Below are 27,430 nucleotides of genomic sequence, written 5' to 3'. Positions count from 1 at the left end.
TTCTTCTTGTCCACACTTGTCTTCCCATGGAATGGAGAGCAGAAAAAAAACTCTCCAGGGTAGGGCCAGAACTGACAGGTTTACGGCAGAGGCGCAGAAATTGCCCTATCATCGCCTCCAGGATGATATGCTTGCTCCAGGATCCTTCCATCAGGGAGCTTTTGTCGGATTGTTTGGGTTTAGGTCAATTTCTAGCGCTTTCAGCAATGTCAGCTTCCAGTGGTGAGAAGTCATGAGAGTAGTCCCCAGAATCAGGTGATGACCCTTGGCAACAAGACTTTGTCTTTAAGTGGCAAATGTTTTTATTCACCTCCTGGCTTCTGCAGAAGTCTCCTGTTTTTCAAGACTCCTAGACTCCTAGACCAGTTCGTGTTGGAAGGAAGGGACCCTAAAGCTCATCTGCTTCCAACCACCCCTCTGCCACGGGCAGGGACACCTTCCGCTAGACCAGCTTGCTCCAAGCCGCGTCCAACCTGGCCCTGAACACTTCCAGGGATGGGGCAGCCACAGCTTCTCTGGACAACCTGTGCCAGGGCCCCACCACTCTCCCAGGGAAGGCTTTCTTTCCGATATGCCATCTAACCCTGCCCTCTGCCAGTGTGAAGCCATTGCCCCTGGGTCTGTCACTCCAGTCCCTTGTAAATAGTCTCTCTTAGCCAAAGCCTTCTTGGTCCTCCCTGTTGTGTTGCAAAATTTGCAAGTTGATGTTGTGCCAGGTGGCATCAGCCAAGCCCTGACCCAGGTGCAGGACCTTGCACTTGAGGTCTGAGGTCACTGGGGCTGTTGAGCCTGGAGCGGAGGAGACTGAGGTCAGATCTCATCGGGGGCTGCAGCTTCCTGCCAAGGGGCAGCGGCCATCTCTGCTCTGTGGGACCAGGGACAGGACCCGAGGCAATGGCCGGAGCTGGGTCAGCGGAGGCTTAGGTTGGACATTAGGAAAAGGTGCTTCCCCCGGAGGGTGGTCGGGCACTGGAACAGGCTGCCCAGGGCAGTGGTCACGGCCCCAAGGCTGCCAGAGCTCAAGGAGCCTTTGGACAACGCTCTCAGGCACATGGTGGGATGGCTGTGCTGTCCTGCGCAGGGCCAGGAGTTGGACTGGGCGACCCTTGTGGGTCCCTTCCAAGGCAGGATGTTATGTGATTCGAGCTCTTTGGTTAACCCTTCCTCTGCCCATGAAGAGCTGGCAAAGCTGTTGGGGGTGGGGCAGAACAAGGGAAGCCCCAGCATTACTGCTGTCTCTATGACACAATGGGAGGCCCAACATTCCATCCCTGGAGATGCTCCAAGAGGAGCATCCAGACCTGTGTCCAGTCAACAGAAGCGACCGGCCACCGAGTCTGACTGACCATGGCCCTGTCAGCTCTGTGGCGCCGCTCTGCGAGCTGGAGATCAGCCCTGACCCGGCTCGTGCAGCTCTTCCGCTCGCCCCAAAGCTCCGGCCCCAAAGGTGAGGACAGACCCTGACCCCGAAAGCCCCGCGGTGCGCGGTGGGGACATTCACAGCCCTTCCTCCCCTGCACCTCGCCCTCCTCCTCCTCCTCCTCAGTCCTCTCAGCGCCTGACACCCCCAGCTTGGGATGTGACTTCTGGGGTTTGCTCTTTCTCACAGGCTCAGCCAACCTGCCTCCACCAGCCCCACTGGCAAGCAGCCCTGGTGTTGCTCTTCCACCAACTGCCCGGGGGGGGCCCCAGGGCAGTGGGAAGCCCCTGGCTGGGGCAGACCAAAGTGCCCCCCGGGGCCAACTGCAGCCCTACGGCCATCAGGGGAGAGCAGTGGCCCCGGTCCCACCAGCGCGGCACACCCAGGGCAGCCCTGCCAGTTCCGCCAACACCTCCGGCACACCCCTGGGCAGTGGCAGCCCCCCAGACGGGAGCACCCCCATGGATGTGGACGTCACCCCGGCACTTAACATCAGCCTGGCCAGTGACGTCTCCATGGAGGAGGACGCCCCCCGCGGCTGCGACCTCTCGCTGGCCACCGATGTCTCCATGGAGGAGGACACCCCCCGCGGCTGCGACCTCTCGCTGGCCAGCGACGTCGCCATGGAGGAGGACACCCCTCGAGGCTGCGACCTCTCGCTGGCCAGTGATGTCGCCATGGAGGAGGACACCTCCCCGCCCAGGCCCACCACTGCCAGCCACTCAGCCGCACTCCAGGTCCAAGCCATCAGGGACCCGGGGGTGACTCCAGCCAGCCGTGCTCTGCCGCGTGGGAAGGTCCTGCCGAAGGGGACTCAGGGGCACTTGGGTTGCTCCCCGGGGGCTGCAGGGACCAGCCAGGATCATGGCAGCAGCGTCCCCGTGCCCACGGACCGTGGGGGCACCAGCAGCACCAGCGGCACCAGCCCCCAGCACAAGATCCCCTCGCTCTGCCCGCCCAAGAAGATGCCCCAAAAGGCCTGCAGCGTCCCCAAGCCTTCCCAGGCCGTCCTGAGCACGGGGCACGGCCACGCCATCGGCACGAAGCCTCAGGACTCCCAGCAGCACGTGGGGACAGACCTGCCACCACCGCAGAGCAGCGTCCCCCCACACGACACCAAGCTGGAAAGGCGGGGGACAAAGAGGAAGAGGGGCTCTGAGCCGGGGGCTGCCAGCAAGATCAAGGCTCCCGCAGCCGGGGCTGGGGCAGAAAGACTGGCTTAGGCCTCTTAAAGGGATAGATCGTTTGGGGATCTATCCCACTTTGAGGGATAGGTCGTTTGGGGACCTATCCCAGGTTGAGGCATAGATCGTTTGGGGATCTATGCCAGTGGGAGGGATAGATCGTTTGGGGATCTATCCCAGTGGGAGGGAGGGAGGGTGTTTATGTGGGGAAGATGTAGATAGAGATGTAGGGAAGATGTAGGGATAGATGTAGACGTAGATATAGTTAACAGTTTTCTTCTGGTTACGCAATAAAAGATTTTATTCCAACACCTGCCTGTGTCTGCATGGAATGGGGAGGGAGTGCAGGGTGGCACCAGCAAATGGCACCAAGCAGATCCACCAAGGCCCAAAGGGCACCAAGGGCACCCAAAGGGCACCCCGGGCCTGCGTCACTGACACAGGTGCAGGCACTCACGCAGGGTCACTCCCCTGCCCCCTTCGCCTGGGGAAGCAGCCCTTTGGCGTGGCAGCCAGGACACATGGGTCCCGTGCAGGACTCGCGCAGACGGCCCCACGCCCAAAGCAGCCCTGAGCACAGCCTGGGCACCATCCTCCCGCTCTGGGGCTTTGGAAGGCTGCTCCCAGTGACCCCACCACAGCCCCAGACAGGGCTCCTCCGGGCTGCCCTGGGGCTGCATTGGACAGGGCCCATAAGGGAGAGGGAAGAATGCGCTGGCAACCACATCCAGGGCCTCACAGGGGCCCAGGGAGATGACATCCGTAGATCTCTGGGAGGTGACACTCGGAAGGGCTCGACCTCTGTCTTGGGGTGGACGGCGAGCCACTCAGGAGTTGATGGGTCAGGATCAAAGGGCGGGCAGGCTGGGAATGGGCACACTGCTGTGGGGGTTTGCTCCAGGCCCCCTGAGCAGGAGCAAGATGTGGAGGAGACCTCTACAGGCAGCTTGAAGCAGCCTCCAAGTCACAGTCCCTGGTTCTCGTGGAGACTTCAACTACCCTGACGGCAGCTGGAGAAGCAACACAGCCAAGCACCAACAGTCCAGCAGGTTCCCGGAAAGCGGTGACGGCAACTTCCTGGCCCAGGGGGCTGGAGCCTCTGACAAGCAAAAGGAATGCTGTGCTGCTCCACCTCTTACGAACACACAGCAAAGACCTCCTTGGAGATGGGAAGGTCCGGGACAGCCGGGGCTGTAGAGACCATGGGATTGTGGTCGTCTGAAATTCCAGCCAGTGGGAAACACATAAATAGCCAGGAGATAGAGGAGCTGACGAAAAAAAATAAACTTTCATTGCAATAAAAGGGAGACTTCACTGGACAAACCGCAGTGAGGTCGCTCAGCTCAGTGCAGGTCGCAGCCCCCTTTTAGCCCCTTTGCCCGCAGCGCTGCTCCCTGCCCGTTTCTCCACTGGCTGAGATACTCTGGGCTCACAGGCTTCCCAACACGCCTACTCTGTGCCCCCCATTACGTCCCGATGAGGTGGCTCGGAAGGCCACTGACATTTTTCAAAATGGAGGCCGCTTCAAAAGGGAGGACGTGGCCACCTGAGACCTTCTGGGCTGCTGACTGGGCCCCCTGTCTCCGGGCAAACGGTACCTCTTGGGAACTGACAACTGAACAACCAGTGACTTCTTGCTTCTCACTGCGAACCGTGACTGCACTGCACCCTTTGCAAGAGCACCTTCCTAGTGCTAAGAGTGGAGCTCGGGATGGTGGCAGGAGGAAGCAAGGCAGCCTGTAAGACTAGAAGCGTGGAGCTGAGGAGAGCTGCCTTGAGCCTCTTCAGGGATCTTCTTCCTTCTTGCCTGAAATCCTATTTTCCCCTCCCTCACTGCTCGAAGCCCACCACCTGATTTGCTGCACACCCTGTCTCCTCAAACACTGCACCGGTGGGTCTTTCGCCGGGGGCCGAGCTCCTTGTTTCCCTTCGTCCTTCTCCTAATGCCAGGGAATGGGAAACACCCTTGTTCTTATTGTTGAGCTCTTGCTGCCCAGCCTCACTTTCTGCAACACTTTCACCCATTTTCAGTCTGGTTCTCTCACTACTTCTTTTAATCCCCAGCTTTCCTCCAGAACAGCCAATTGACATCCACGGAATCACTACGCCCAGAACTGCCAGGAGAGCTCCACAAGTTCAGAAGTTCAAGTGGGCAGAACCTCTCTTGGACGTACCCTTGCCTGCTTGCAACATCTGATTCCACGTGAGGAGCCAGACGCCGAGCAGTCCCGAAAGCCCTCGTTTTCTAGACAAGAGCTCAACTCCAACAGATCACAGCACACACCTAAAGCGCCTTTGACCCTGAGCGGACAGAACCCTGTTCTTCTTGTCCACACTTGTCTTCCCATGGAATGGAGAGCAGAAAAAAAACTCTCCAGGGTAGGGCCAGAACTGACAGGTTTACGGCAGAGGCGCAGAAATTGCCCTATCATCGCCTCCAGGATGATATGCTTGCTCCAGGATCCTTCCATCAGGGAGCTTTTGTCGGATTGTTTGGGTTTAGGTCAATTTCTAGCGCTTTCAGCAATGTCAGCTTCCAGTGGTGAGAAGTCATGAGAGTAGTCCCCAGAATCAGGTGATGACCCTTGGCAACAAGACTTTGTCTTTAAGTGGCAAATGTTTTTATTCACCTCCTGGCTTCTGCAGAAGTCTCCTGTTTTTCAAGACTCCTAGACTCCTAGACCAGTTCGTGTTGGAAGGAAGGGACCCTAAAGCTCATCTGCTTCCAACCACCCCTCTGCCACGGGCAGGGACACCTTCCGCTAGACCAGCTTGCTCCAAGCCGCGTCCAACCTGGCCCTGAACACTTCCAGGGATGGGGCAGCCACAGCTTCTCTGGACAACCTGTGCCAGGGCCCCACCACTCTCCCAGGGAAGGCTTTCTTTCCGATATGCCATCTAACCTTGCCCTCTGCCAGTGTGAAGCCATTGCCCCTGGGTCTGTCACTCCAGTCCCTTGTAAATAGTCTCTCTTAGCCAAAGCCTTCTTGGTCCTCCCTGTTGTGTTGCAAAATTTGCAAGTTGATGTTGTGCCAGGTGGCATCAGCCAAGCCCTGACCCAGGTGCAGGACCTTGCACTTGAGGTCTGAGGTCACTGGGGCTGTTGAGCCTGGAGCGGAGGAGACTGAGGTCAGATCTCATCGGGGGCTGCAGCTTCCTGCCAAGGGGCAGCGGCCATCTCTGCTCTGTGGGACCAGGGACAGGACCCGAGGCAATGGCTGGAGCTGGGTCAGCGGAGGCTTAGGTTGGACATTAGGAAAAGGTGCTTCCCCCGGAGGGTGGTCGGGCACTGGAACAGGCTGCCCAGGGCAGTGGTCACGGCCCCAAGGCTGCCAGAGCTCAAGGAGCCTTTGGACAATGCTCTCAGGCACATGGTGGGATGGCTGTGCTGTCCTGCGCAGGGCCAGGAGTTGGACTGGGCGACCCTTGTGGGTCCCTTCCAAGGCAGGATGTTATGTGATTCGAGCTCTTTGGTTAACCCTTCCTCTGCCCATGAAGAGCTGGCAAAGCTGTTGGGGGTGGGGCAGAACAAGGGAAGCCCCAGCATTACTGCTGTCTCTATGACACAATGGGAGGCCCAACATTCCATCCCTGGAGATGCTCCAAGAGGAGCATCCAGACCTGTGTCCAGTCAACAGAAGCGACCGGCCACCGAGTCTGACTGACCATGGCCCTGTCAGCTCTGTGGCGCCGCTCTGCGAGCTGGAGATCAGCCCTGACCCGGCTCGTGCAGCTCTTCCGCTCGCCCCAAAGCTCCGGCCCCAAAGGTGAGGACAGACCCTGACCCCGAAAGCCCCGCGGTGCGCGGTGGGGACATTCACAGCCCTTCCTCCCCTGCACCTCGCCCTCCTCCTCCTCCTCCTCAGTCCTCTCAGCGCCTGACACCCCCAGCTTGGGATGTGACTTCTGGGGTTTGCTCTTTCTCACAGGCTCAGCCAACCTGCCTCCACCAGCCCCACTGGCAAGCAGCCCTGGTGTTGCTCTTCCACCAACTGCCCGGGGGGGGCCCCAGGGCAGTGGGAAGCCCCTGGCTGGGGCAGACCAAAGTGCCCCCCGGGGCCAACTGCAGCCCTACGGCCATCAGGGGAGAGCAGTGGCCCCGGTCCCACCAGCGCGGCACACCCAGGGCAGCCCTGCCAGTTCCGCCAACACCTCCGGCACACCCCTGGGCAGTGGCAGCCCCCCAGACGGGAGCACCCCCATGGATGTGGACGTCACCCCGGCACTTAACATCAGCCTGGCCAGTGACGTCTCCATGGAGGAGGACGCCCCCCGCGGCTGCGACCTCTCGCTGGCCACCGATGTCTCCATGGAGGAGGACACCCCCCGCGGCTGCGACCTCTCGCTGGCCAGCGACGTCGCCATGGAGGAGGACACCCCTCGAGGCTGCGACCTCTCGCTGGCCAGTGATGTCGCCATGGAGGAGGACACCTCCCCGCCCAGGCCCACCACTGCCAGCCACTCAGCCGCACTCCAGGTCCAAGCCATCAGGGACCCGGGGGTGACTCCAGCCAGCCGTGCTCTGCCGCGTGGGAAGGTCCTGCCGAAGGGGACTCAGGGGCACTTGGGTTGCTCCCCGGGGGCTGCAGGGACCAGCCAGGATCATGGCAGCAGCGTCCCCGTGCCCACGGACCGTGGGGGCACCAGCAGCACCAGCGGCACCAGCCCCCAGCACAAGATCCCCTCGCTCTGCCCGCCCAAGAAGATGCCCCAAAAGGCCTGCAGCGTCCCCAAGCCTTCCCAGGCCGTCCTGAGCACGGGGCACGGCCACGCCATCGGCACGAAGCCTCAGGACTCCCAGCAGCACGTGGGGACAGACCTGCCACCACCGCAGAGCAGCGTCCCCCCACACGACACCAAGCTGGAAAGGCGGGGGACAAAGAGGAAGAGGGGCTCTGAGCCGGGGGCTGCCAGCAAGATCAAGGCTCCCGCAGCCGGGGCTGGGGCAGAAAGACTGGCTTAGGCCTCTTAAAGGGATAGATCGTTTGGGGATCTATCCCACTTTGAGGGATAGGTCGTTTGGGGACCTATCCCAGGTTGAGGCATAGATCGTTTGGGGATCTATGCCAGTGGGAGGGATAGATCGTTTGGGGATCTATCCCAGTGGGAGGGAGGGAGGGTGTTTATGTGGGGAAGATGTAGATAGAGATGTAGGGAAGATGTAGGGATAGATGTAGACGTAGATATAGTTAACAGTTTTCTTCTGGTTACGCAATAAAAGATTTTATTCCAACACCTGCCTGTGTCTGCATGGAATGGGGAGGGAGTGCAGGGTGGCACCAGCAAATGGCACCAAGCAGATCCACCAAGGCCCAAAGGGCACCAAGGGCACCCAAAGGGCACCCCGGGCCTGCGTCACTGACACAGGTGCAGGCACTCACGCAGGGTCACTCCCCTGCCCCCTTCGCCTGGGGAAGCAGCCCTTTGGCGTGGCAGCCAGGACACATGGGTCCCGTGCAGGACTCGCGCAGACGGCCCCACGCCCAAAGCAGCCCTGAGCACAGCCTGGGCACCATCCTCCCGCTCTGGGGCTTTGGAAGGCTGCTCCCAGTGACCCCACCACAGCCCCAGACAGGGCTCCTCCGGGCTGCCCTGGGGCTGCATTGGACAGGGCCCATAAGGGAGAGGGAAGAATGCGCTGGCAACCACATCCAGGGCCTCACAGGGGCCCAGGGAGACGACATCCGTAGATCTCTGGGAGGTGACACTCGGAAGGGCTCGACCTCTGTCTTGGGGTGGACGGCGAGCCACTCAGGAGTTGATGGGTCAGGATCAAAGGGCGGGCAGGCTGGGAATGGGCACACTGCTGTGGGGGTTTGCTCCAGGCCCCCTGAGCAGGAGCAAGATGTGGAGGAGACCTCTACAGGCAGCTTGAAGCAGCCTCCAAGTCACAGTCCCTGGTTCTCGTGGAGACTTCAACTACCCTGACGGCAGCTGGAGAAGCAACACAGCCAAGCACCAACAGTCCAGCAGGTTCCCGGAAAGCGGTGACGGCAACTTCCTGGCCCAGGGGGCTGGAGCCTCTGACAAGCAAAAGGAATGCTGTGCTGCTCCACCTCTTACGAACACACAGCAAAGACCTCCTTGGAGATGGGAAGGTCCGGGACAGCCGGGGCTGTAGAGACCATGGGATTGTGGTCGTCTGAAATTCCAGCCAGTGGGAAACACATAAATAGCCAGGAGATAGAGGAGCTGACGAAAAAAAATAAACTTTCATTGCAATAAAAGGGAGACTTCACTGGACAAACCGCAGTGAGGTCGCTCAGCTCAGTGCAGGTCGCAGCCCCCTTTTAGCCCCTTTGCCCGCAGCGCTGCTCCCTGCCCGTTTCTCCACTGGCTGAGATACTCTGGGCTCACAGGCTTCCCAACACGCCTACTCTGTGCCCCCCATTACGTCCCGATGAGGTGGCTCGGAAGGCCACTGACATTTTTCAAAATGGAGGCCGCTTCAAAAGGGAGGACGTGGCCACCTGAGACCTTCTGGGCTGCTGACTGGGCCCCCTGTCTCCGGGCAAACGGTACCTCTTGGGAACTGACAACTGAACAACCAGTGACTTCTTGCTTCTCACTGCGAACCGTGACTGCACTGCACCCTTTGCAAGAGCACCTTCCTAGTGCTAAGAGTGGAGCTCGGGATGGTGGCAGGAGGAAGCAAGGCAGCCTGTAAGACTAGAAGCGTGGAGCTGAGGAGAGCTGCCTTGAGCCTCTTCAGGGATCTTCTTCCTTCTTGCCTGAAATCCTATTTTCCCCTCCCTCACTGCTCGAAGCCCACCACCTGATTTGCTGCACACCCTGTCTCCTCAAACACTGCACCGGTGGGTCTTTCGCCGGGGGCCGAGCTCCTTGTTTCCCTTCGTCCTTCTCCTAATGCCAGGGAATGGGAAACACCCTTGTTCTTATTGTTGAGCTCTTGCTGCCCAGCCTCACTTTCTGCAACACTTTCACCCATTTTCAGTCTGGTTCTCTCACTACTTCTTTTAATCCCCAGCTTTCCTCCAGAACAGCCAATTGACATCCACGGAATCACTACGCCCAGAACTGCCAGGAGAGCTCCACAAGTTCAGAAGTTCAAGTGGGCAGAACCTCTCTTGGACGTACCCTTGCCTGCTTGCAACATCTGATTCCACGTGAGGAGCCAGACGCCGAGCAGTCCCGAAAGCCCTCGTTTTCTAGACAAGAGCTCAACTCCAACAGATCACAGCACACACCTAAAGCGCCTTTGACCCTGAGCGGACAGAACCCTGTTCTTCTTGTCCACACTTGTCTTCCCATGGAATGGAGAGCAGAAAAAAAACTCTCCAGGGTAGGGCCAGAACTGACAGGTTTACGGCAGAGGCGCAGAAATTGCCCTATCATCGCCTCCAGGATGATATGCTTGCTCCAGGATCCTTCCATCAGGGAGCTTTTGTCGGATTGTTTGGGTTTAGGTCAATTTCTAGCGCTTTCAGCAATGTCAGCTTCCAGTGGTGAGAAGTCATGAGAGTAGTCCCCAGAATCAGGTGATGACCCTTGGCAACAAGACTTTGTCTTTAAGTGGCAAATGTTTTTATTCACCTCCTGGCTTCTGCAGAAGTCTCCTGTTTTTCAAGACTCCTAGACTCCTAGACCAGTTCGTGTTGGAAGGAAGGGACCCTAAAGCTCATCTGCTTCCAACCACCCCTCTGCCACGGGCAGGGACACCTTCCGCTAGACCAGCTTGCTCCAAGCCGCGTCCAACCTGGCCCTGAACACTTCCAGGGATGGGGCAGCCACAGCTTCTCTGGACAACCTGTGCCAGGGCCCCACCACTCTCCCAGGGAAGGCTTTCTTTCCGATATGCCATCTAACCTTGCCCTCTGCCAGTGTGAAGCCATTGCCCCTGGGTCTGTCACTCCAGTCCCTTGTAAATAGTCTCTCTTAGCCAAAGCCTTCTTGGTCCTCCCTGTTGTGTTGCAAAATTTGCAAGTTGATGTTGTGCCAGGTGGCATCAGCCAAGCCCTGACCCAGGTGCAGGACCTTGCACTTGAGGTCTGAGGTCACTGGGGCTGTTGAGCCTGGAGCGGAGGAGACTGAGGTCAGATCTCATCGGGGGCTGCAGCTTCCTGCCAAGGGGCAGCGGCCATCTCTGCTCTGTGGGACCAGGGACAGGACCCGAGGCAATGGCTGGAGCTGGGTCAGCGGAGGCTTAGGTTGGACATTAGGAAAAGGTGCTTCCCCCGGAGGGTGGTCGGGCACTGGAACAGGCTGCCCAGGGCAGTGGTCACGGCCCCAAGGCTGCCAGAGCTCAAGGAGCCTTTGGACAATGCTCTCAGGCACATGGTGGGATGGCTGTGCTGTCCTGCGCAGGGCCAGGAGTTGGACTGGGCGACCCTTGTGGGTCCCTTCCAAGGCAGGATGTTATGTGATTCGAGCTCTTTGGTTAACCCTTCCTCTGCCCATGAAGAGCTGGCAAAGCTGTTGGGGGTGGGGCAGAACAAGGGAAGCCCCAGCATTACTGCTGTCTCTATGACACAATGGGAGGCCCAACATTCCATCCCTGGAGATGCTCCAAGAGGAGCATCCAGACCTGTGTCCAGTCAACAGAAGCGACCGGCCACCGAGTCTGACTGACCATGGCCCTGTCAGCTCTGTGGCGCCGCTCTGCGAGCTGGAGATCAGCCCTGACCCGGCTCGTGCAGCTCTTCCGCTCGCCCCAAAGCTCCGGCCCCAAAGGTGAGGACAGACCCTGACCCCGAAAGCCCCGCGGTGCGCGGTGGGGACATTCACAGCCCTTCCTCCCCTGCACCTCGCCCTCCTCCTCCTCCTCCTCAGTCCTCTCAGCGCCTGACACCCCCAGCTTGGGATGTGACTTCTGGGGTTTGCTCTTTCTCACAGGCTCAGCCAACCTGCCTCCACCAGCCCCACTGGCAAGCAGCCCTGGTGTTGCTCTTCCACCAACTGCCCGGGGGGGGCCCCAGGGCAGTGGGAAGCCCCTGGCTGGGGCAGACCAAAGTGCCCCCCGGGGCCAACTGCAGCCCTACGGCCATCAGGGGAGAGCAGTGGCCCCGGTCCCACCAGCGCGGCACACCCAGGGCAGCCCTGCCAGTTCCGCCAACACCTCCGGCACACCCCTGGGCAGTGGCAGCCCCCCAGACGGGAGCACCCCCATGGATGTGGACGTCACCCCGGCACTTAACATCAGCCTGGCCAGTGACGTCTCCATGGAGGAGGACGCCCCCCGCGGCTGCGACCTCTCGCTGGCCACCGATGTCTCCATGGAGGAGGACACCCCCCGCGGCTGCGACCTCTCGCTGGCCAGCGACGTCGCCATGGAGGAGGACACCCCTCGAGGCTGCGACCTCTCGCTGGCCAGTGATGTCGCCATGGAGGAGGACACCTCCCCGCCCAGGCCCACCACTGCCAGCCACTCAGCCGCACTCCAGGTCCAAGCCATCAGGGACCCGGGGGTGACTCCAGCCAGCCGTGCTCTGCCGCGTGGGAAGGTCCTGCCGAAGGGGACTCAGGGGCACTTGGGTTGCTCCCCGGGGGCTGCAGGGACCAGCCAGGATCATGGCAGCAGCGTCCCCGTGCCCACGGACCGTGGGGGCACCAGCAGCACCAGCGGCACCAGCCCCCAGCACAAGATCCCCTCGCTCTGCCCGCCCAAGAAGATGCCCCAAAAGGCCTGCAGCGTCCCCAAGCCTTCCCAGGCCGTCCTGAGCACGGGGCACGGCCACGCCATCGGCACGAAGCCTCAGGACTCCCAGCAGCACGTGGGGACAGACCTGCCACCACCGCAGAGCAGCGTCCCCCCACACGACACCAAGCTGGAAAGGCGGGGGACAAAGAGGAAGAGGGGCTCTGAGCCGGGGGCTGCCAGCAAGATCAAGGCTCCCGCAGCCGGGGCTGGGGCAGAAAGACTGGCTTAGGCCTCTTAAAGGGATAGATCGTTTGGGGATCTATCCCACTTTGAGGGATAGGTCGTTTGGGGACCTATCCCAGGTTGAGGCATAGATCGTTTGGGGATCTATGCCAGTGGGAGGGATAGATCGTTTGGGGATCTATCCCAGTGGGAGGGAGGGAGGGTGTTTATGTGGGGAAGATGTAGATAGAGATGTAGGGAAGATGTAGGGATAGATGTAGACGTAGATATAGTTAACAGTTTTCTTCTGGTTACGCAATAAAAGATTTTATTCCAACACCTGCCTGTGTCTGCATGGAATGGGGAGGGAGTGCAGGGTGGCACCAGCAAATGGCACCAAGCAGATCCACCAAGGCCCAAAGGGCACCAAGGGCACCCAAAGGGCACCCCGGGCCTGCGTCACTGACACAGGTGCAGGCACTCACGCAGGGTCACTCCCCTGCCCCCTTCGCCTGGGGAAGCAGCCCTTTGGCGTGGCAGCCAGGACACATGGGTCCCGTGCAGGACTCGCGCAGACGGCCCCACGCCCAAAGCAGCCCTGAGCACAGCCTGGGCACCATCCTCCCGCTCTGGGGCTTTGGAAGGCTGCTCCCAGTGACCCCACCACAGCCCCAGACAGGGCTCCTCCGGGCTGCCCTGGGGCTGCATTGGACAGGGCCCATAAGGGAGAGGGAAGAATGCGCTGGCAACCACATCCAGGGCCTCACAGGGGCCCAGGGAGACGACATCCGTAGATCTCTGGGAGGTGACACTCGGAAGGGCTCGACCTCTGTCTTGGGGTGGACGGCGAGCCACTCAGGAGTTGATGGGTCAGGATCAAAGGGCGGGCAGGCTGGGAATGGGCACACTGCTGTGGGGGTTTGCTCCAGGCCCCCTGAGCAGGAGCAAGATGTGGAGGAGACCTCTACAGGCAGCTTGAAGCAGCCTCCAAGTCACAGTCCCTGGTTCTCGTGGAGACTTCAACTACCCTGACGGCAGCTGGAGAAGCAACACAGCCAAGCACCAACAGTCCAGCAGGTTCCCGGAAAGCGGTGACGGCAACTTCCTGGCCCAGGGGGCTGGAGCCTCTGACAAGCAAAAGGAATGCTGTGCTGCTCCACCTCTTACGAACACACAGCAAAGACCTCCTTGGAGATGGGAAGGTCCGGGACAGCCGGGGCTGTAGAGACCATGGGATTGTCGTCGTCTGAAATTCCAGCCAGTGGGAAACACATAAATAGCCAGGAGATAGAGGAGCTGACGAAAAAAATAAACTTTCATTGCAATAAAAGGGAGACTTCACTGGACAAACCGCAGTGAGGTCGCTCAGCTCAGTGCAGGTCACAGCCCCCTTTTAGCCCCTTTGCCCGCAGCGCTGCTCCCTGCCCGTTTCTCCACTGGCTGAGATACTCTGGGCTTACAGGCTTCCCGACACGCCTACTCTGTGCCCCCCATTACGTCCCGATGAGGTGGCTCGGAAGGCCACTGACATTTTTCAAAATGGAGGCCGCTTCAAAAGGGAGGACGTGGCCACCTGAGACCTTCTGGGCTGCTGACTGGGCCCCCTGCCTCCGGGCAAACGGCACCTCTTGGGAACTGACAACTGAACAACCAGTGACTTCTTGCTTCTCACTGCGAACCGTGACTGCACTGCACCCTTTGCAAGAGCACCTTCCTAGTGCTAAGAGTGGAGCTCGGGATGGTGGTAGGAGGAAGCAAGGCAGCCTGTAAGACTAGAAGCGTGGAGCTGAGGAGAGCTGCCTTGAGCCTCTTCAGGGATCTTCTTCCTTCTTGCCTGAAATCCTATTTTCCCCTCACTCACTGCTCGAAGCTCACCGCCTGATTTGCTGCACACCCTGTCTCCTCAAACACTGCACCGGTGGGTCTTTCGCCGGGGGCCGAGCTCCTTGTTTCCCTTCGTCCTTCTCCTAATGCCAGGGAATGGGAAACACCCTTGTTCTTATTGTTGAGCTCTTGCTGCCCAGCCTCACTTTCTGCAACACTTTCACCCATTTTCAGTCTGGTTCTCTCACTACTTCTTTTAATCCCCAGCTTTCCTCCAGAACAGCCAATTGACATCCACGGAATCACTACGCCCAGAACTGCCAGGAGAGCTCCACAAGTTCAGAAGTTCAAGTGGGCAGAACCTCTCTTGGACGTACCCTTGCCTGCTTGCAACATCTGATTCCACGTGAGGAGCCAGACGCCGAGCAGTCCCGAAAGCCCTCGTTTTCTAGACAAGAGCTCAACTCCAACAGATCACAGCACACACCTAAAGCGCCTTTGACCCTGAGCGGACAGAACCCTGTTCTTCTTGTCCACACTTGTCTTCCCATGGAATGGAGAGCAGAAAAAAAACTCTCCAGGGTAGGGCCAGAACTGACAGGTTTACGGCAGAGGCGCAGAAATTGCCCTATCATCGCCTCCAGGATGATATGCTTGCTCCAGGATCCTTCCATCAGGGAGCTTTTGTCGGATTGTTTGGGTTTAGGTCAATTTCTAGCGCTTTCAGCAATGTCAGCTTCCAGTGGTGAGAAGTCATGAGAGTAGTCCCCAGAATCAGGTGATGACCCTTGGCAACAAGACTTTGTCTTTAAGTGGCAAATGTTTTTATTCACCTCCTGGCTTCTGCAGAAGTCTCCTGTTTTTCAAGACTCCTAGACTCCTAGACCAGTTCGTGTTGGAAGGAAGGGACCCTAAAGCTCATCTGCTTCCAACCACCCCTCTGCCACGGGCAGGGACACCTTCCGCTAGACCAGCTTGCTCCAAGCCGCGTCCAACCTGGCCCTGAACACTTCCAGGGATGGGGCAGCCACAGCTTCTCTGGACAACCTGTGCCAGGGCCCCACCACTCTCCCAGGGAAGGCTTTCTTTCCGATATGCCATCTAACCCTGCCCTCTGCCAGTGTGAAGCCATTGCCCCTGGGTCTGTCACTCCAGTCCCTTGTAAATAGTCTCTCTTAGCCAAAGCCTTCTTGGTCCTCCCTGTTGTGTTGCAAAATTTGCAAGTTGATGTTGTGCCAGGTGGCATCAGCCAAGCCCTGACCCAGGTGCAGGACCTTGCACTTGAGGTCTGAGGTCACTGGGGCTGTTGAGCCTGGAGCGGAGGAGACTGAGGTCAGATCTCATCGGGGGCTGCAGCTTCCTGCCAAGGGGCAGCGGCCATCTCTGCTCTGTGGGACCAGGGACAGGACCCGAGGCAATGGCCGGAGCTGGGTCAGCGGAGGCTTAGGTTGGACATTAGGAAAAGGTGCTTCCCCCGGAGGGTGGTCGGGCACTGGAACAGGCTGCCCAGGGCAGTGGTCACGGCCCCAAGGCTGCCAGAGCTCAAGGAGCCTTTGGACAACGCTCTCAGGCACATGGTGGGATGGCTGTGCTGTCCTGCGCAGGGCCAGGAGTTGGACTGGGCGACCCTTGTGGGTCCCTTCCAAGGCAGGATGTTATGTGATTCGAGCTCTTTGGTTAACCCTTCCTCTGCCCATGAAGAGCTGGCAAAGCTGTTGGGGGTGGGGCAGAACAAGGGAAGCCCCAGCATTACTGCTGTCTCTATGACACAATGGGAGGCCCAACATTCCATCCCTGGAGATGCTCCAAGAGGAGCATCCAGACCTGTGTCCAGTCAACAGAAGCGACCGGCCACCGAGTCTGACTGACCATGGCCCTGTCAGCTCTGTGGCGCCGCTCTGCGAGCTGGAGATCAGCCCTGACCCGGCTCGTGCAGCTCTTCCGCTCGCCCCAAAGCTCCGGCCCCAAAGGTGAGGACAGACCCTGACCCCGAAAGCCCCGCGGTGCGCGGTGGGGACATTCACAGCCCTTCCTCCCCTGCACCTCGCCCTCCTCCTCCTCCTCCTCAGTCCTCTCAGCGCCTGACACCCCCAGCTTGGGATGTGACTTCTGGGGTTTGCTCTTTCTCACAGGCTCAGCCAACCTGCCTCCACCAGCCCCACTGGCAAGCAGCCCTGGTGTTGCTCTTCCACCAACTGCCCGGGGGGGGCCCCAGGGCAGTGGGAAGCCCCTGGCTGGGGCAGACCAAAGTGCCCCCCGGGGCCAACTGCAGCCCTACGGCCATCAGGGGAGAGCAGTGGCCCCGGTCCCACCAGCGCGGCACACCCAGGGCAGCCCTGCCAGTTCCGCCAACACCTCCGGCACACCCCTGGGCAGTGGCAGCCCCCCAGACGGGAGCACCCCCATGGATGTGGACGTCACCCCGGCACTTAACATCAGCCTGGCCAGTGACGTCTCCATGGAGGAGGACGCCCCCCGCGGCTGCGACCTCTCGCTGGCCACCGATGTCTCCATGGAGGAGGACACCCCCCGCGGCTGCGACCTCTCGCTGGCCAGCGACGTCGCCATGGAGGAGGACACCCCTCGAGGCTGCGACCTCTCGCTGGCCAGTGATGTCGCCATGGAGGAGGACACCTCCCCGCCCAGGCCCACCACTGCCAGCCACTCAGCCGCACTCCAGGTCCAAGCCATCAGGGACCCGGGGGTGACTCCAGCCAGCCGTGCTCTGCCGCGTGGGAAGGTCCTGCCGAAGGGGACTCAGGGGCACTTGGGTTGCTCCCCGGGGGCTGCAGGGACCAGCCAGGATCATGGCAGCAGTGTCCCCGTGCCCACGGACCGTGGGGGCACCAGCAGCACCAGTGGCACCAGCCCCCAGCACAAGATCCCCTCGCTCTGCCCGCCCAAGAAGATGCCCCAAAAGGCCTGCAGCGTCCCCAAGCCTTCCCAGGCCGTCCTGAGCACGGGGCACGGCCACGCCATCGGCACGAAGCCTCAGGACTCCCAGCAGCACGTGGGGACAGACCTGCCACCACCGCAGAGCAGCGTCCCCCCACACGACACCAAGCTGGAAAGGCGGGGGACAAAGAGGAAGAGGGGCTCTGAGCCGGGGGCTGCCAGCAAGATCAAGGCTCCCGCAGCCGGGGCTGGGGCAGAAAGACTGGCTTAGGCCTCTTAAAGGGATAGATCGTTTGGGGATCTATCCCACTTTGAGGGATAGGTCGTTTGGGGACCTATCCCAGGTTGAGGCATAGATCGTTTGGGGATCTATGCCAGTGGGAGGGATAGATCGTTTGGGGATCTATCCCAGTGGGAGGGAGGGAGGGTGTTTATGTGGGGAAGATGTAGATAGAGATGTAGGGAAGATGTAGGGATAGATGTAGACGTAGATATAGTTAACAGTTTTCTTCTGGTTACGCAATAAAAGATTTTATTCCAACACCTGCCTGTGTCTGCATGGAATGGGGAGGGAGTGCAGGGTGGCACCAGCAAATGGCACCAAGCAGATCCACCAAGGCCCAAAGGGCACCAAGGGCACCCAAAGGGCACCCCGGGCCTGCGTCACTGACACAGGTGCAGGCACTCACGCAGGGTCACTCCCCTGCCCCCTTCGCCTGGGGAAGCAGCCCTTTGGCGTGGCAGCCAGGACACATGGGTCCCGTGCAGGACTCGCGCAGACGGCCCCACGCCCAAAGCAGCCCTGAGCACAGCCTGGGCACCATCCTCCCGCTCTGGGGCTTTGGAAGGCTGCTCCCAGTGACCCCACCACAGCCCCAGACAGGGCTCCTCCGGGCTGCCCTGGGGCTGCATTGGACAGGGCCCATAAGGGAGAGGGAAGAATGCGCTGGCAACCACATCCAGGGCCTCACAGGGGCCCAGGGAGACGACATCCGTAGATCTCTGGGAGGTGACACTCGGAAGGGCTCGACCTCTGTCTTGGGGTGGACGGCGAGCCACTCAGGAGTTGATGGGTCAGGATCAAAGGGCGGGCAGGCTGGGAATGGGCACACTGCTGTGGGGGTTTGCTCCAGGCCCCCTGAGCAGGAGCAAGATGTGGAGGAGACCTCTACAGGCAGCTTGAAGCAGCCTCCAAGTCACAGTCCCTGGTTCTCGTGGAGACTTCAACTACCCTGACGGCAGCTGGAGAAGCAACACAGCCAAGCACCAACAGTCCAGCAGGTTCCCGGAAAGCGGTGACGGCAACTTCCTGGCCCAGGGGGCTGGAGCCTCTGACAAGCAAAAGGAATGCTGTGCTGCTCCACCTCTTACGAACACACAGCAAAGACCTCCTTGGAGATGGGAAGGTCCGGGACAGCCGGGGCTGTAGAGACCATGGGATTGTCGTCGTCTGAAATTCCAGCCAGTGGGAAACACATAAATAGCCAGGAGATAGAGGAGCTGACGAAAAAAAATAAACTTTCATTGCAATAAAAGGGAGACTTCACTGGACAAACCGCAGTGAGGTCGCTCAGCTCAGTGCAGGTCGCAGCCCCCTTTTAGCCCCTTTGCCCGCAGCGCTGCTCCCTGCCCGTTTCTCCACTGGCTGAGATACTCTGGGCTCACAGGCTTCCCGACACGCCTACTCTGTGCCCCCCATTACGTCCCGATGAGGTGGCTCGGAAGGCCACTGACATTTTTCAAAATGGAGGCCGCTTCAAAAGGGAGGACGTGGCCACCTGAGACCTTCTGGGCTGCTGACTGGGCCCCCTGTCTCCGGGCAAACGGTACCTCTTGGGAACTGACAACTGAACAACCAGTGACTTCTTGCTTCTCACTGCGAACCGTGACTGCACTGCACCCTTTGCAAGAGCACCTTCCTAGTGCTAAGAGTGGAGCTCGGGATGGCGGCAGGAGGAAGCAAGGCAGCCTGTAAGACTAGAAGCGTGGAGCTGAGGAGAGCTGCCTTGAGCCTCTTCAGGGATCTTCTTCCTTCTTGCCTGAAATCCTATTTTCCCCTCCCTCACTGCTCGAAGCTCACCGCCTGATTTGCTGCACACCCTGTCTCCTCAAACACTGCACCGGTGGGTCTTTCGCCGGGGGCCGAGCTCCTTGTTTCCCTTCGTCCTTCTCCTAATGCCAGGGAATGGGAAACACCCTTGTTCTTATTGTTGAGCTCTTGCTGCCCAGCCTCACTTTCTGCAACACTTTCACCCATTTTCAGTCTGGTTCTCTCACTACTTCTTTTAATCCCCAGCTTTCCTCCAGAACAGCCAATTGACATCCACGGAATCACTACGCCCAGAACTGCCAGGAGAGCTCCACAAGTTCAGAAGTTCAAGTGGGCAGAACCTCTCTTGGACGTACCCTTGCCTGCTTGCAACATCTGATTCCACGTGAGGAGCCAGACGCCGAGCAGTCCCGAAAGCCCTCGTTTTCTAGACAAGAGCTCAACTCCAACAGATCACAGCACACACCTAAAGCGCCTTTGACCCTGAGCGGACAGAACCCTGTTCTTCTTGTCCACACTTGTCTTCCCATGGAATGGAGAGCAGAAAAAAAACTCTCCAGGGTAGGGCCAGAACTGACAGGTTTACGGCAGAGGCGCAGAAATTGCCCTATCATCGCCTCCAGGATGATATGCTTGCTCCAGGATCCTTCCATCAGGGAGCTTTTGTCGGATTGTTTGGGTTTAGGTCAATTTCTAGCGCTTTCAGCAATGTCAGCTTCCAGTGGTGAGAAGTCATGAGAGTAGTCCCCAGAATCAGGTGATGACCCTTGGCAACAAGACTTTGTCTTTAAGTGGCAAATGTTTTTATTCACCTCCTGGCTTCTGCAGAAGTCTCCTGTTTTTCAAGACTCCTAGACTCCTAGACCAGTTCGTGTTGGAAGGAAGGGACCCTAAAGCTCATCTGCTTCCAACCACCCCTCTGCCACGGGCAGGGACACCTTCCGCTAGACCAGCTTGCTCCAAGCCGCGTCCAACCTGGCCCTGAACACTTCCAGGGATGGGGCAGCCACAGCTTCTCTGGACAACCTGTGCCAGGGCCCCACCACTCTCCCAGGGAAGGCTTTCTTTCCGATATGCCATCTAACCCTGCCCTCTGCCAGTGTGAAGCCATTGCCCCTGGGTCTGTCACTCCAGTCCCTTGTAAATAGTCTCTCTTAGCCAAAGCCTTCTTGGTCCTCCCTGTTGTGTTGCAAAATTTGCAAGTTGATGTTGTGCCAGGTGGCATCAGCCAAGCCCTGACCCAGGTGCAGGACCTTGCACTTGAGGTCTGAGGTCACTGGGGCTGTTGAGCCTGGAGCGGAGGAGACTGAGGTCAGATCTCATCGGGGGCTGCAGCTTCCTGCCAAGGGGCAGCGGCCATCTCTGCTCTGTGGGACCAGGGACAGGACCCGAGGCAATGGCCGGAGCTGGGTCAGCGGAGGCTTAGGTTGGACATTAGGAAAAGGTGCTTCCCCCGGAGGGTGGTCGGGCACTGGAACAGGCTGCCCAGGGCAGTGGTCACGGCCCCAAGGCTGCCAGAGCTCAAGGAGCCTTTGGACAACGCTCTCAGGCACATGGTGGGATGGCTGTGCTGTCCTGCGCAGGGCCAGGAGTTGGACTGGGCGACCCTTGTGGGTCCCTTCCAAGGCAGGATGTTATGTGATTCGAGCTCTTTGGTTAACCCTTCCTCTGCCCATGAAGAGCTGGCAAAGCTGTTGGGGGTGGGGCAGAACAAGGGAAGCCCCAGCATTACTGCTGTCTCTATGACACAATGGGAGGCCCAACATTCCATCCCTGGAGATGCTCCAAGAGGAGCATCCAGACCTGTGTCCAGTCAACAGAAGCGACCGGCCACCGAGTCTGACTGACCATGGCCCTGTCAGCTCTGTGGCGCCGCTCTGCGAGCTGGAGATCAGCCCTGACCCGGCTCGTGCAGCTCTTCCGCTCGCCCCAAAGCTCCGGCCCCAAAGGTGAGGACAGACCCTGACCCCGAAAGCCCCGCGGTGCGCGGTGGGGACATTCACAGCCCTTCCTCCCCTGCACCTCGCCCTCCTCCTCCTCCTCCTCAGTCCTCTCAGCGCCTGACACCCCCAGCTTGGGATGTGACTTCTGGGGTTTGCTCTTTCTCACAGGCTCAGCCAACCTGCCTCCACCAGCCCCACTGGCAAGCAGCCCTGGTGTTGCTCTTCCACCAACTGCCCGGGGGGGGCCCCAGGGCAGTGGGAAGCCCCTGGCTGGGGCAGACCAAAGTGCCCCCCGGGGCCAACTGCAGCCCTACGGCCATCAGGGGAGAGCAGTGGCCCCGGTCCCACCAGCGCGGCACACCCAGGGCAGCCCTGCCAGTTCCGCCAACACCTCCGGGACACCCCTGGGCAGTGGCAGCCCCCCAGACGGGAGCACCCCCATGGATGTGGACGTCACCCCGGCACTTAACATCAGCCTGGCCAGTGACGTCTCCATGGAGGAGGACGCCCCCCGCGGCTGCGACCTCTCGCTGGCCACCGATGTCTCCATGGAGGAGGACACCCCCCGCGGCTGCGACCTCTCGCTGGCCAGCGACGTCGCCATGGAGGAGGACACCCCTCGAGGCTGCGACCTCTCGCTGGCCAGTGATGTCGCCATGGAGGAGGACACCTCCCCGCCCAGGCCCACCACTGCCAGCCACTCAGCCGCACTCCAGGTCCAAGCCATCAGGGACCCGGGGGTGACTCCAGCCAGCCGTGCTCTGCCGCGTGGGAAGGTCCTGCCGAAGGGGACTCAGGGGCACTTGGGTTGCTCCCCGGGGGCTGCAGGGACCAGCCAGGATCATGGCAGCAGCGTCCCCGTGCCCACGGACCGTGGGGGCACCAGCAGCACCAGCGGCACCAGCCCCCAGCACAAGATCCCCTCGCTCTGCCCGCCCAAGAAGATGCCCCAAAAGGCCTGCAGCGTCCCCAAGCCTTCCCAGGCCGTCCTGAGCACGGGGCACGGCCACGCCATCGGCACGAAGCCTCAGGACTCCCAGCAGCACGTGGGGACAGACCTGCCACCACCGCAGAGCAGCGTCCCCCCACACGACACCAAGCTGGAAAGGCGGGGGACAAAGAGGAAGAGGGGCTCTGAGCCGGGGGCTGCCAGCAAGATCAAGGCTCCCGCAGCCGGGGCTGGGGCAGAAAGACTGGCTTAGGCCTCTTAAAGGGATAGATCGTTTGGGGATCTATCCCACTTTGAGGGATAGGTCGTTTGGGGACCTATCCCAGGTTGAGGCATAGATCGTTTGGGGATCTATGCCAGTGGGAGGGATAGATCGTTTGGGGATCTATCCCAGTGGGAGGGAGGGAGGGTGTTTATGTGGGGAAGATGTAGATAGAGATGTAGGGAAGATGTAGGGATAGATGTAGACGTAGATATAGTTAACAGTTTTCTTCTGGTTACGCAATAAAAGATTTTATTCCAACACCTGCCTGTGTCTGCATGGAATGGGGAGGGAGTGCAGGGTGGCACCAGCAAATGGCACCAAGCAGATCCACCAAGGCCCAAAGGGCACCAAGGGCACCCAAAGGGCACCCCGGGCCTGCGTCACTGACACAGGTGCAGGCACTCACGCAGGGTCACTCCCCTGCCCCCTTCGCCTGGGGAAGCAGCCCTTTGGCGTGGCAGCCAGGACACATGGGTCCCGTGCAGGACTCGCGCAGACGGCCCCACGCCCAAAGCAGCCCTGAGCACAGCCTGGGCACCATCCTCCCGCTCTGGGGCTTTGGAAGGCTGCTCCCAGTGAGCCCACCACAGCCCCAGACAGGGCTCCTCCGGGCTGCCCTGGGGCTGCATTGGACAGGGCCCATAAGGGAGAGGGAAGAATGCGCTGGCAACCACATCCAGGGCCTCACAGGAGCCCAGGGAGACGACATCCGTAGGTCTCTGGGAGGTGACACTCGGAAGGGCTCGACCTCTGTCTTGGGGTGGACGGCGAGCCACTCAGGAGTTGATGGGTCAGGATCAAAGGGCGGGCAGGCTGGGAATGGGCACACTGCTGTGGGGGTTTGCTCCAGGCCCCCTGAGCAGGAGCAAGATGTGGAGGAGACCTCTACAGGCAGCTTGAAGCAGCCTCCAAGTCACAGTCCCTGGTTCTCGTGGAGACTTCAACTACCCTGACGGCAGCTGGAGAAGCAACACAGCCAAGCACCAACAGTCCAGCAGGTTCCCGGAAAGCGGTGACGGCAACTTCCTGGCCCAGGGGGCTGGAGCCTCTGACAAGCAAAAGGAATGCTGTGCTGCTCCACCTCTTACGAACACACAGCAAAGACCTCCTTGGAGATGGGAAGGTCCGGGACAGCCGGGGCTGTAGAGACCATGGGATTGTGGTCGTCTGAAATTCCAGCCAGTGGGAAACACATAAATAGCCAGGAGATAGAGGAGCTGACGAAAAAAATAAACTTTCATTGCAATAAAAGGGAGACTTCACTGGACAAACCGCAGTGAGGTCGCTCAGCTCAGTGCAGGTCGCAGCCCCCTTTTAGCCCCTTTGCCCGCAGCGCTGCTCCCTGCCCGTTTCTCCACTGGCTGAGATACTCTGGGCTCACAGGCTTCCCGACACGCCTACTCTGTGCCCCCCATTACGTCCCGATGAGGTGGCTCGGAAGGCCACTGACATTTTTCAAAATGGAGGCCGCTTCAAAAGGGAGGACGTGGCCACCTGAGACCTTCTGGGCTGCTGACTGGGCCCCCTGTCTCCGGGCAAACGGCACCTCTTGGGAACTGACAACTGAACAACCAGTGACTTCTTGCTTCTCACTGCGAACCGTGACTGCACTGCACCCTTTGCAAGAGCACCTTCCTAGTGCTAAGAGTGGAGCTCGGGACGGCGGCAGGAGGAAGCAAGGCAGCCTGTAAGACTAGAAGCGTGGAGCTGAGGAGAGCTGCCTTGAGCCTCTTCAGGGATCTTCTTCCTTCTTGCCTGAAATCCTATTTTCCCCTCACTCACTGCTCGAAGCCCACCGCCTGATTTGCTGCACACCCTGTCTCCTCAAACACTGCACCGGTGGGTCTTTCGCCGGGGGCCGAGCTCCTTGTTTCCCTTCGTCCTTCTCCTAATGCCAGGGAATGGGAAACACCCTTGTTCTTATTGTTGAGCTCTTGCTGCCCAGCCTCACTTTCTGCAACACTTTCACCCATTTTCAGTCTGGTTCTCTCACTACTTCTTTTAATCCCCAGCTTTTCTCCAGAACAGCCAATTGACATCCACGGAATCACTACGCCCAGAACTGCCAGGAGAGCTCCACAAGTTCAGAAGTTCAAGTGGGCAGAACCTCTCTTGGACGTACCCTTGCCTGCTTGCAACATCTGATTCCACGTGAGGAGCCAGACGCCGAGCAGTCCCGAAAGCCCTCGTTTTCTAGACAAGAGCTCAACTCCAACAGATCACAGCACACACCTAAAGCGCCTTTGACCCTGAGCGGACAGAACCCTGTTCTTCTTGTCCACACTTGTCTTCCCATGGAATGGAGAGCAGACCATTTGCATTATTTTTCCTCAGATTAGCAATATCTTTTAATTCATTAGAAACTACCACATATTTTCAGGATGGTAAAGATGCCTTGGGATGAAATTCCAGTCATGGGTAAGAATCTTCTGCAGCCTGTCGCTGCCTCAGGATTTCACTGCAGAGTATAGATACAAAATCATGACACAATAATTCTGAGTGTAGCAGAAACTGGGGTGTTTATGATACATTTAGACTAAATAATGAAGTTACTTTCCAAAGCTCGTGAAGGAAGCTTGTGGCACATCCACTGATCAACTCTGACATTTTCATTTTGTTCTTCTGGACCCAAAGCGATCTTTCCTATTGCTTCTAGATAGCTGTCTTCATCCATATGGCAAAGAATAGATGAGTTAAGCTTTATTCTTGTTATAAACTAGTTCAGTCACCTTTGGTATTTCTGACATTGGTGAAGAGATGTTGTCTTTGAACACTAAGGTAGCTTTATGCATGAAAATATTCATGATCCTGAGCATTGGTTGAAAAAGAAAAGAGTAGGAACCTACTACATCATTTCTGCTTAAAATAGCTGGCTTTCCACCCTAGAACATAAATCAGCATTCAGGAAAAGACAGACCATTTACTAAGGTTTACATTCAACCGAACTTTGGGTAATAGGTAGCTCCAGTCTATTAGATCTTACATAGCTTTCTCAAATGCTGCTGGGCAGGAAAGGTCAGTGTAACAATCCAGCAGTGGTGTGGCTGAAGTAAGAACCTTTTATCTCTTCATCTCCATAGGCAAATGTTGCTTTTAGATGTAGAGAAATTATGTGTCTCTCATATTCAGTTTCTTTTAAAATCCTTTCAAAAGGACATTGGCATCTAAGACCAGAGTCAGTCTGGAGGAGGCTTTTTGGTCACAAATGCAAGGAGCACAGAAATATTTTTATTTCTCTTTTAAACCCTGATTACCAGGAAGCGGAAGTGTTTCTCAAATACCTTGGTTCCAGTGCCCTGAGGTATTTAATGGAAAGAGAAAATTATGAAGGTCGTGTATTAATATTTCATTGAACACCAGTCAAAAATACTTGCCTGGCAAATGTTTTATGCCTTCTCACCTGCACAGAATTGCCATTGCCCTCCATTAAGGACCTTATTCCAATTAGTTTCTTCCAATGGATGGGGGAAGGGAAGTATGTCCTGTGTGCAGTGCTGGAATAGGGAATGAGATTTTTGCAACCTTTCATTTAAAAAGAAATCCTCAGGGGCCTATGAATGGCAGGTTGTACTAGTGATCACTCAGAGGTGTTCAGACCTAATGGCACGATGACACCAAAGCTAACCTTTCTTCACCAACCTCCTTTGTGTCAAGGACTGACATTGCTGATTTCAGAATGAAATTATTGCTTCTCCCCTTGCATTACTCTGTTGAGGAAAATGCTGGTTGGAAATCACTTTTTTGCTGTTTTGATTGAATGCATCAGGACTCTGGATATTTCTTCTTTCTTTAAAGGCATGCATTAGAATGCTGGGTATCTAGAGCTCACTATGGAAAATATTCTAGTTGGGTTGAACTGCCTGCCAGGAAAGACTGATGGTTTGCTTCAGTAAAGAAAATTAAACTAAAATAAGATCTGAAGCTCTGGCCACAGCCCGAGTTGAGGTATATTTGTGTTTCTAAAGGATTCCTAAAGAAACTTAATTTAATACTAAAACCAAAAGAAAAAATTTAGTATTTGTGCTTATTTTTTTCTGATGGTGGCTGAAGTCAGTACAAATGATATCTACAAAATGACAGTCAAAGATTTTTGTCTTAAAAGAAAGTTGGAAAAAATACTAGCTCTCTCCAAAACAATTGTTCTTTTTAGGCTGTTGGGCTAATTTTGCAGACATGAGAACTGCAACTAATCACAGTAAAATCAGACTGCTTGATGCTACCTCAGACACATGTTGAGTCCTTGAAACCATAAAGGTGGGCTCTTACACAGCTAGCAGTGTTCTCAAGAAGAGTCAAGAACCTATGTGAAAATCACACATTTTTCTGTATCTGAGTTACAGGAGTTTGACCAAGGTTTGCTCCAGTCAGCCCTTTTGTAACACTCTCTGGGTACCTTCCCCTGTCCTTGCAGTCTTGCTCATGTTCTTGCAACCTTTCAGTACTTTCCAGGAGTTCATCAGTTTGCAGTGACTCCATTTTCTCTGTCCATCTTGTCCACATGCACTACCAAACAGCTTTTCCTCCTGTGAGTATCCCTGGGCAGAGATCCCTGGAAAAATACTTGTTTCTGCAACAATAACTTCTAGGGTTTACCCGCACCATAAAGGGACAGATGACAGTAAATGACAGATAGGAGCTACCTTTACATGACTCCTCAGAAGACTGGGACATAGAGAAAAGATGTGCTACAAAGAGATACATTTTCATAAGGATGTCCCCAAAATTGCCACATACCGTGTTATGAATCTTTGCAACTGGATAGTCCCTACCATCTACAAATTTTAAACAAGCAGTACTTGAGATGAGGAGTGCAGGCAGAGGACATTTTGCCTTAAGATTGTCCCACAGGTTTTCTACAAAATATACATGAGCAATAATACATGCAACAGGGCACAAGAGTATTAGCACAAGGGTTTAGACAAGAAATGGAAAACTTCTCTCACTTGAAACTCAAAAACATAGATCAAAAAAATAAATCAGAAAAGTATGTGTATTTACCCCAGAAAGCATTAACATCAGAACTCACTGTATTATTATTTAAGAAAATACATTAGTAATTGGGTAGAAGAGAGAAAAAAGG

General features: G+C 57.5%; 5 protein-coding genes across 5 annotated transcripts; all 5 read left to right on the top strand.

Moving 5' to 3' along the window:
• Positions 1–826: 826 nt before the first annotated feature.
• On the top strand, positions 827–2,915 carry LOC135418396 (nascent polypeptide-associated complex subunit alpha, muscle-specific form-like). The gene is made up of 2 exons (XM_064663735.1): positions 827–1,447; positions 1,610–2,915. The coding sequence occupies exons 1-2, from the start codon at positions 1,348–1,350 to the stop codon at positions 2,641–2,643; spliced, it is 1,134 nt and encodes a 377-aa protein (XP_064519805.1). The 5' UTR covers positions 827–1,347; the 3' UTR covers positions 2,644–2,915.
• Positions 2,916–5,985: 3,070 nt separating this feature from the next.
• On the top strand, positions 5,986–7,839 carry LOC135418395 (nascent polypeptide-associated complex subunit alpha, muscle-specific form-like). The gene is made up of 2 exons (XM_064663719.1): positions 5,986–6,371; positions 6,534–7,839. The coding sequence occupies exons 1-2, from the start codon at positions 6,272–6,274 to the stop codon at positions 7,565–7,567; spliced, it is 1,134 nt and encodes a 377-aa protein (XP_064519789.1). The 5' UTR covers positions 5,986–6,271; the 3' UTR covers positions 7,568–7,839.
• A 3,070-nt stretch (positions 7,840–10,909) lies between these two features.
• On the top strand, positions 10,910–12,763 carry LOC135418392 (nascent polypeptide-associated complex subunit alpha, muscle-specific form-like). Its single transcript, XM_064663703.1, has 2 exons — positions 10,910–11,295; positions 11,458–12,763. The coding sequence occupies exons 1-2, from the start codon at positions 11,196–11,198 to the stop codon at positions 12,489–12,491; spliced, it is 1,134 nt and encodes a 377-aa protein (XP_064519773.1). The 5' UTR covers positions 10,910–11,195; the 3' UTR covers positions 12,492–12,763.
• Positions 12,764–15,591: 2,828 nt separating this feature from the next.
• LOC135418383 (nascent polypeptide-associated complex subunit alpha, muscle-specific form-like) lies at positions 15,592–17,686 on the top strand. Its single transcript, XM_064663696.1, has 2 exons — positions 15,592–16,218; positions 16,381–17,686. The coding sequence occupies exons 1-2, from the start codon at positions 16,119–16,121 to the stop codon at positions 17,412–17,414; spliced, it is 1,134 nt and encodes a 377-aa protein (XP_064519766.1). The 5' UTR covers positions 15,592–16,118; the 3' UTR covers positions 17,415–17,686.
• A 2,842-nt stretch (positions 17,687–20,528) lies between these two features.
• LOC135418374 (nascent polypeptide-associated complex subunit alpha, muscle-specific form-like) lies at positions 20,529–22,610 on the top strand. The gene is made up of 2 exons (XM_064663682.1): positions 20,529–21,142; positions 21,305–22,610. The coding sequence occupies exons 1-2, from the start codon at positions 21,043–21,045 to the stop codon at positions 22,336–22,338; spliced, it is 1,134 nt and encodes a 377-aa protein (XP_064519752.1). The 5' UTR covers positions 20,529–21,042; the 3' UTR covers positions 22,339–22,610.
• The last annotated feature ends 4,820 nt before the right edge of the window (positions 22,611–27,430 follow it).

The sequence above is a fragment of the Pseudopipra pipra genome, chromosome 1, assembly GCF_036250125.1.
Source record: "Pseudopipra pipra isolate bDixPip1 chromosome 1, bDixPip1.hap1, whole genome shotgun sequence".
In the NCBI taxonomy this organism is placed as follows: Eukaryota; Metazoa; Chordata; class Aves; order Passeriformes; family Pipridae; genus Pseudopipra; species Pseudopipra pipra.
Note: the sequence above shows the minus strand (reverse complement) of the source record. Positions and strands in the feature narration are given on the sequence as shown.

What these genes read in the sequence shown, in the direction of transcription:
- LOC135418395 (XM_064663719.1), top strand. Translation starts at nt 6,272, where the DNA reads ATGGCCCTGTCAGCTCTGTGGCGCCGCTCTGCGAGCTGGAGATCAGCC. An exon ending in CCAAAGCTCCGGCCCCAAAG is followed by an intron (nt 6,372 to 6,533) that starts GTGAGGACAGAC and finishes TCTTTCTCACAG; the next exon opens with GCTCAGCCAACCTGCCTCCA.
- LOC135418383 (XM_064663696.1), top strand. Translation starts at nt 16,119, where the DNA reads ATGGCCCTGTCAGCTCTGTGGCGCCGCTCTGCGAGCTGGAGATCAGCC. An exon ending in CCAAAGCTCCGGCCCCAAAG is followed by an intron (nt 16,219 to 16,380) that starts GTGAGGACAGAC and finishes TCTTTCTCACAG; the next exon opens with GCTCAGCCAACCTGCCTCCA.
- LOC135418374 (XM_064663682.1), top strand. Translation starts at nt 21,043, where the DNA reads ATGGCCCTGTCAGCTCTGTGGCGCCGCTCTGCGAGCTGGAGATCAGCC. An exon ending in CCAAAGCTCCGGCCCCAAAG is followed by an intron (nt 21,143 to 21,304) that starts GTGAGGACAGAC and finishes TCTTTCTCACAG; the next exon opens with GCTCAGCCAACCTGCCTCCA.
- LOC135418392 (XM_064663703.1), top strand. Translation starts at nt 11,196, where the DNA reads ATGGCCCTGTCAGCTCTGTGGCGCCGCTCTGCGAGCTGGAGATCAGCC. An exon ending in CCAAAGCTCCGGCCCCAAAG is followed by an intron (nt 11,296 to 11,457) that starts GTGAGGACAGAC and finishes TCTTTCTCACAG; the next exon opens with GCTCAGCCAACCTGCCTCCA.
- LOC135418396 (XM_064663735.1), top strand. Translation starts at nt 1,348, where the DNA reads ATGGCCCTGTCAGCTCTGTGGCGCCGCTCTGCGAGCTGGAGATCAGCC. An exon ending in CCAAAGCTCCGGCCCCAAAG is followed by an intron (nt 1,448 to 1,609) that starts GTGAGGACAGAC and finishes TCTTTCTCACAG; the next exon opens with GCTCAGCCAACCTGCCTCCA.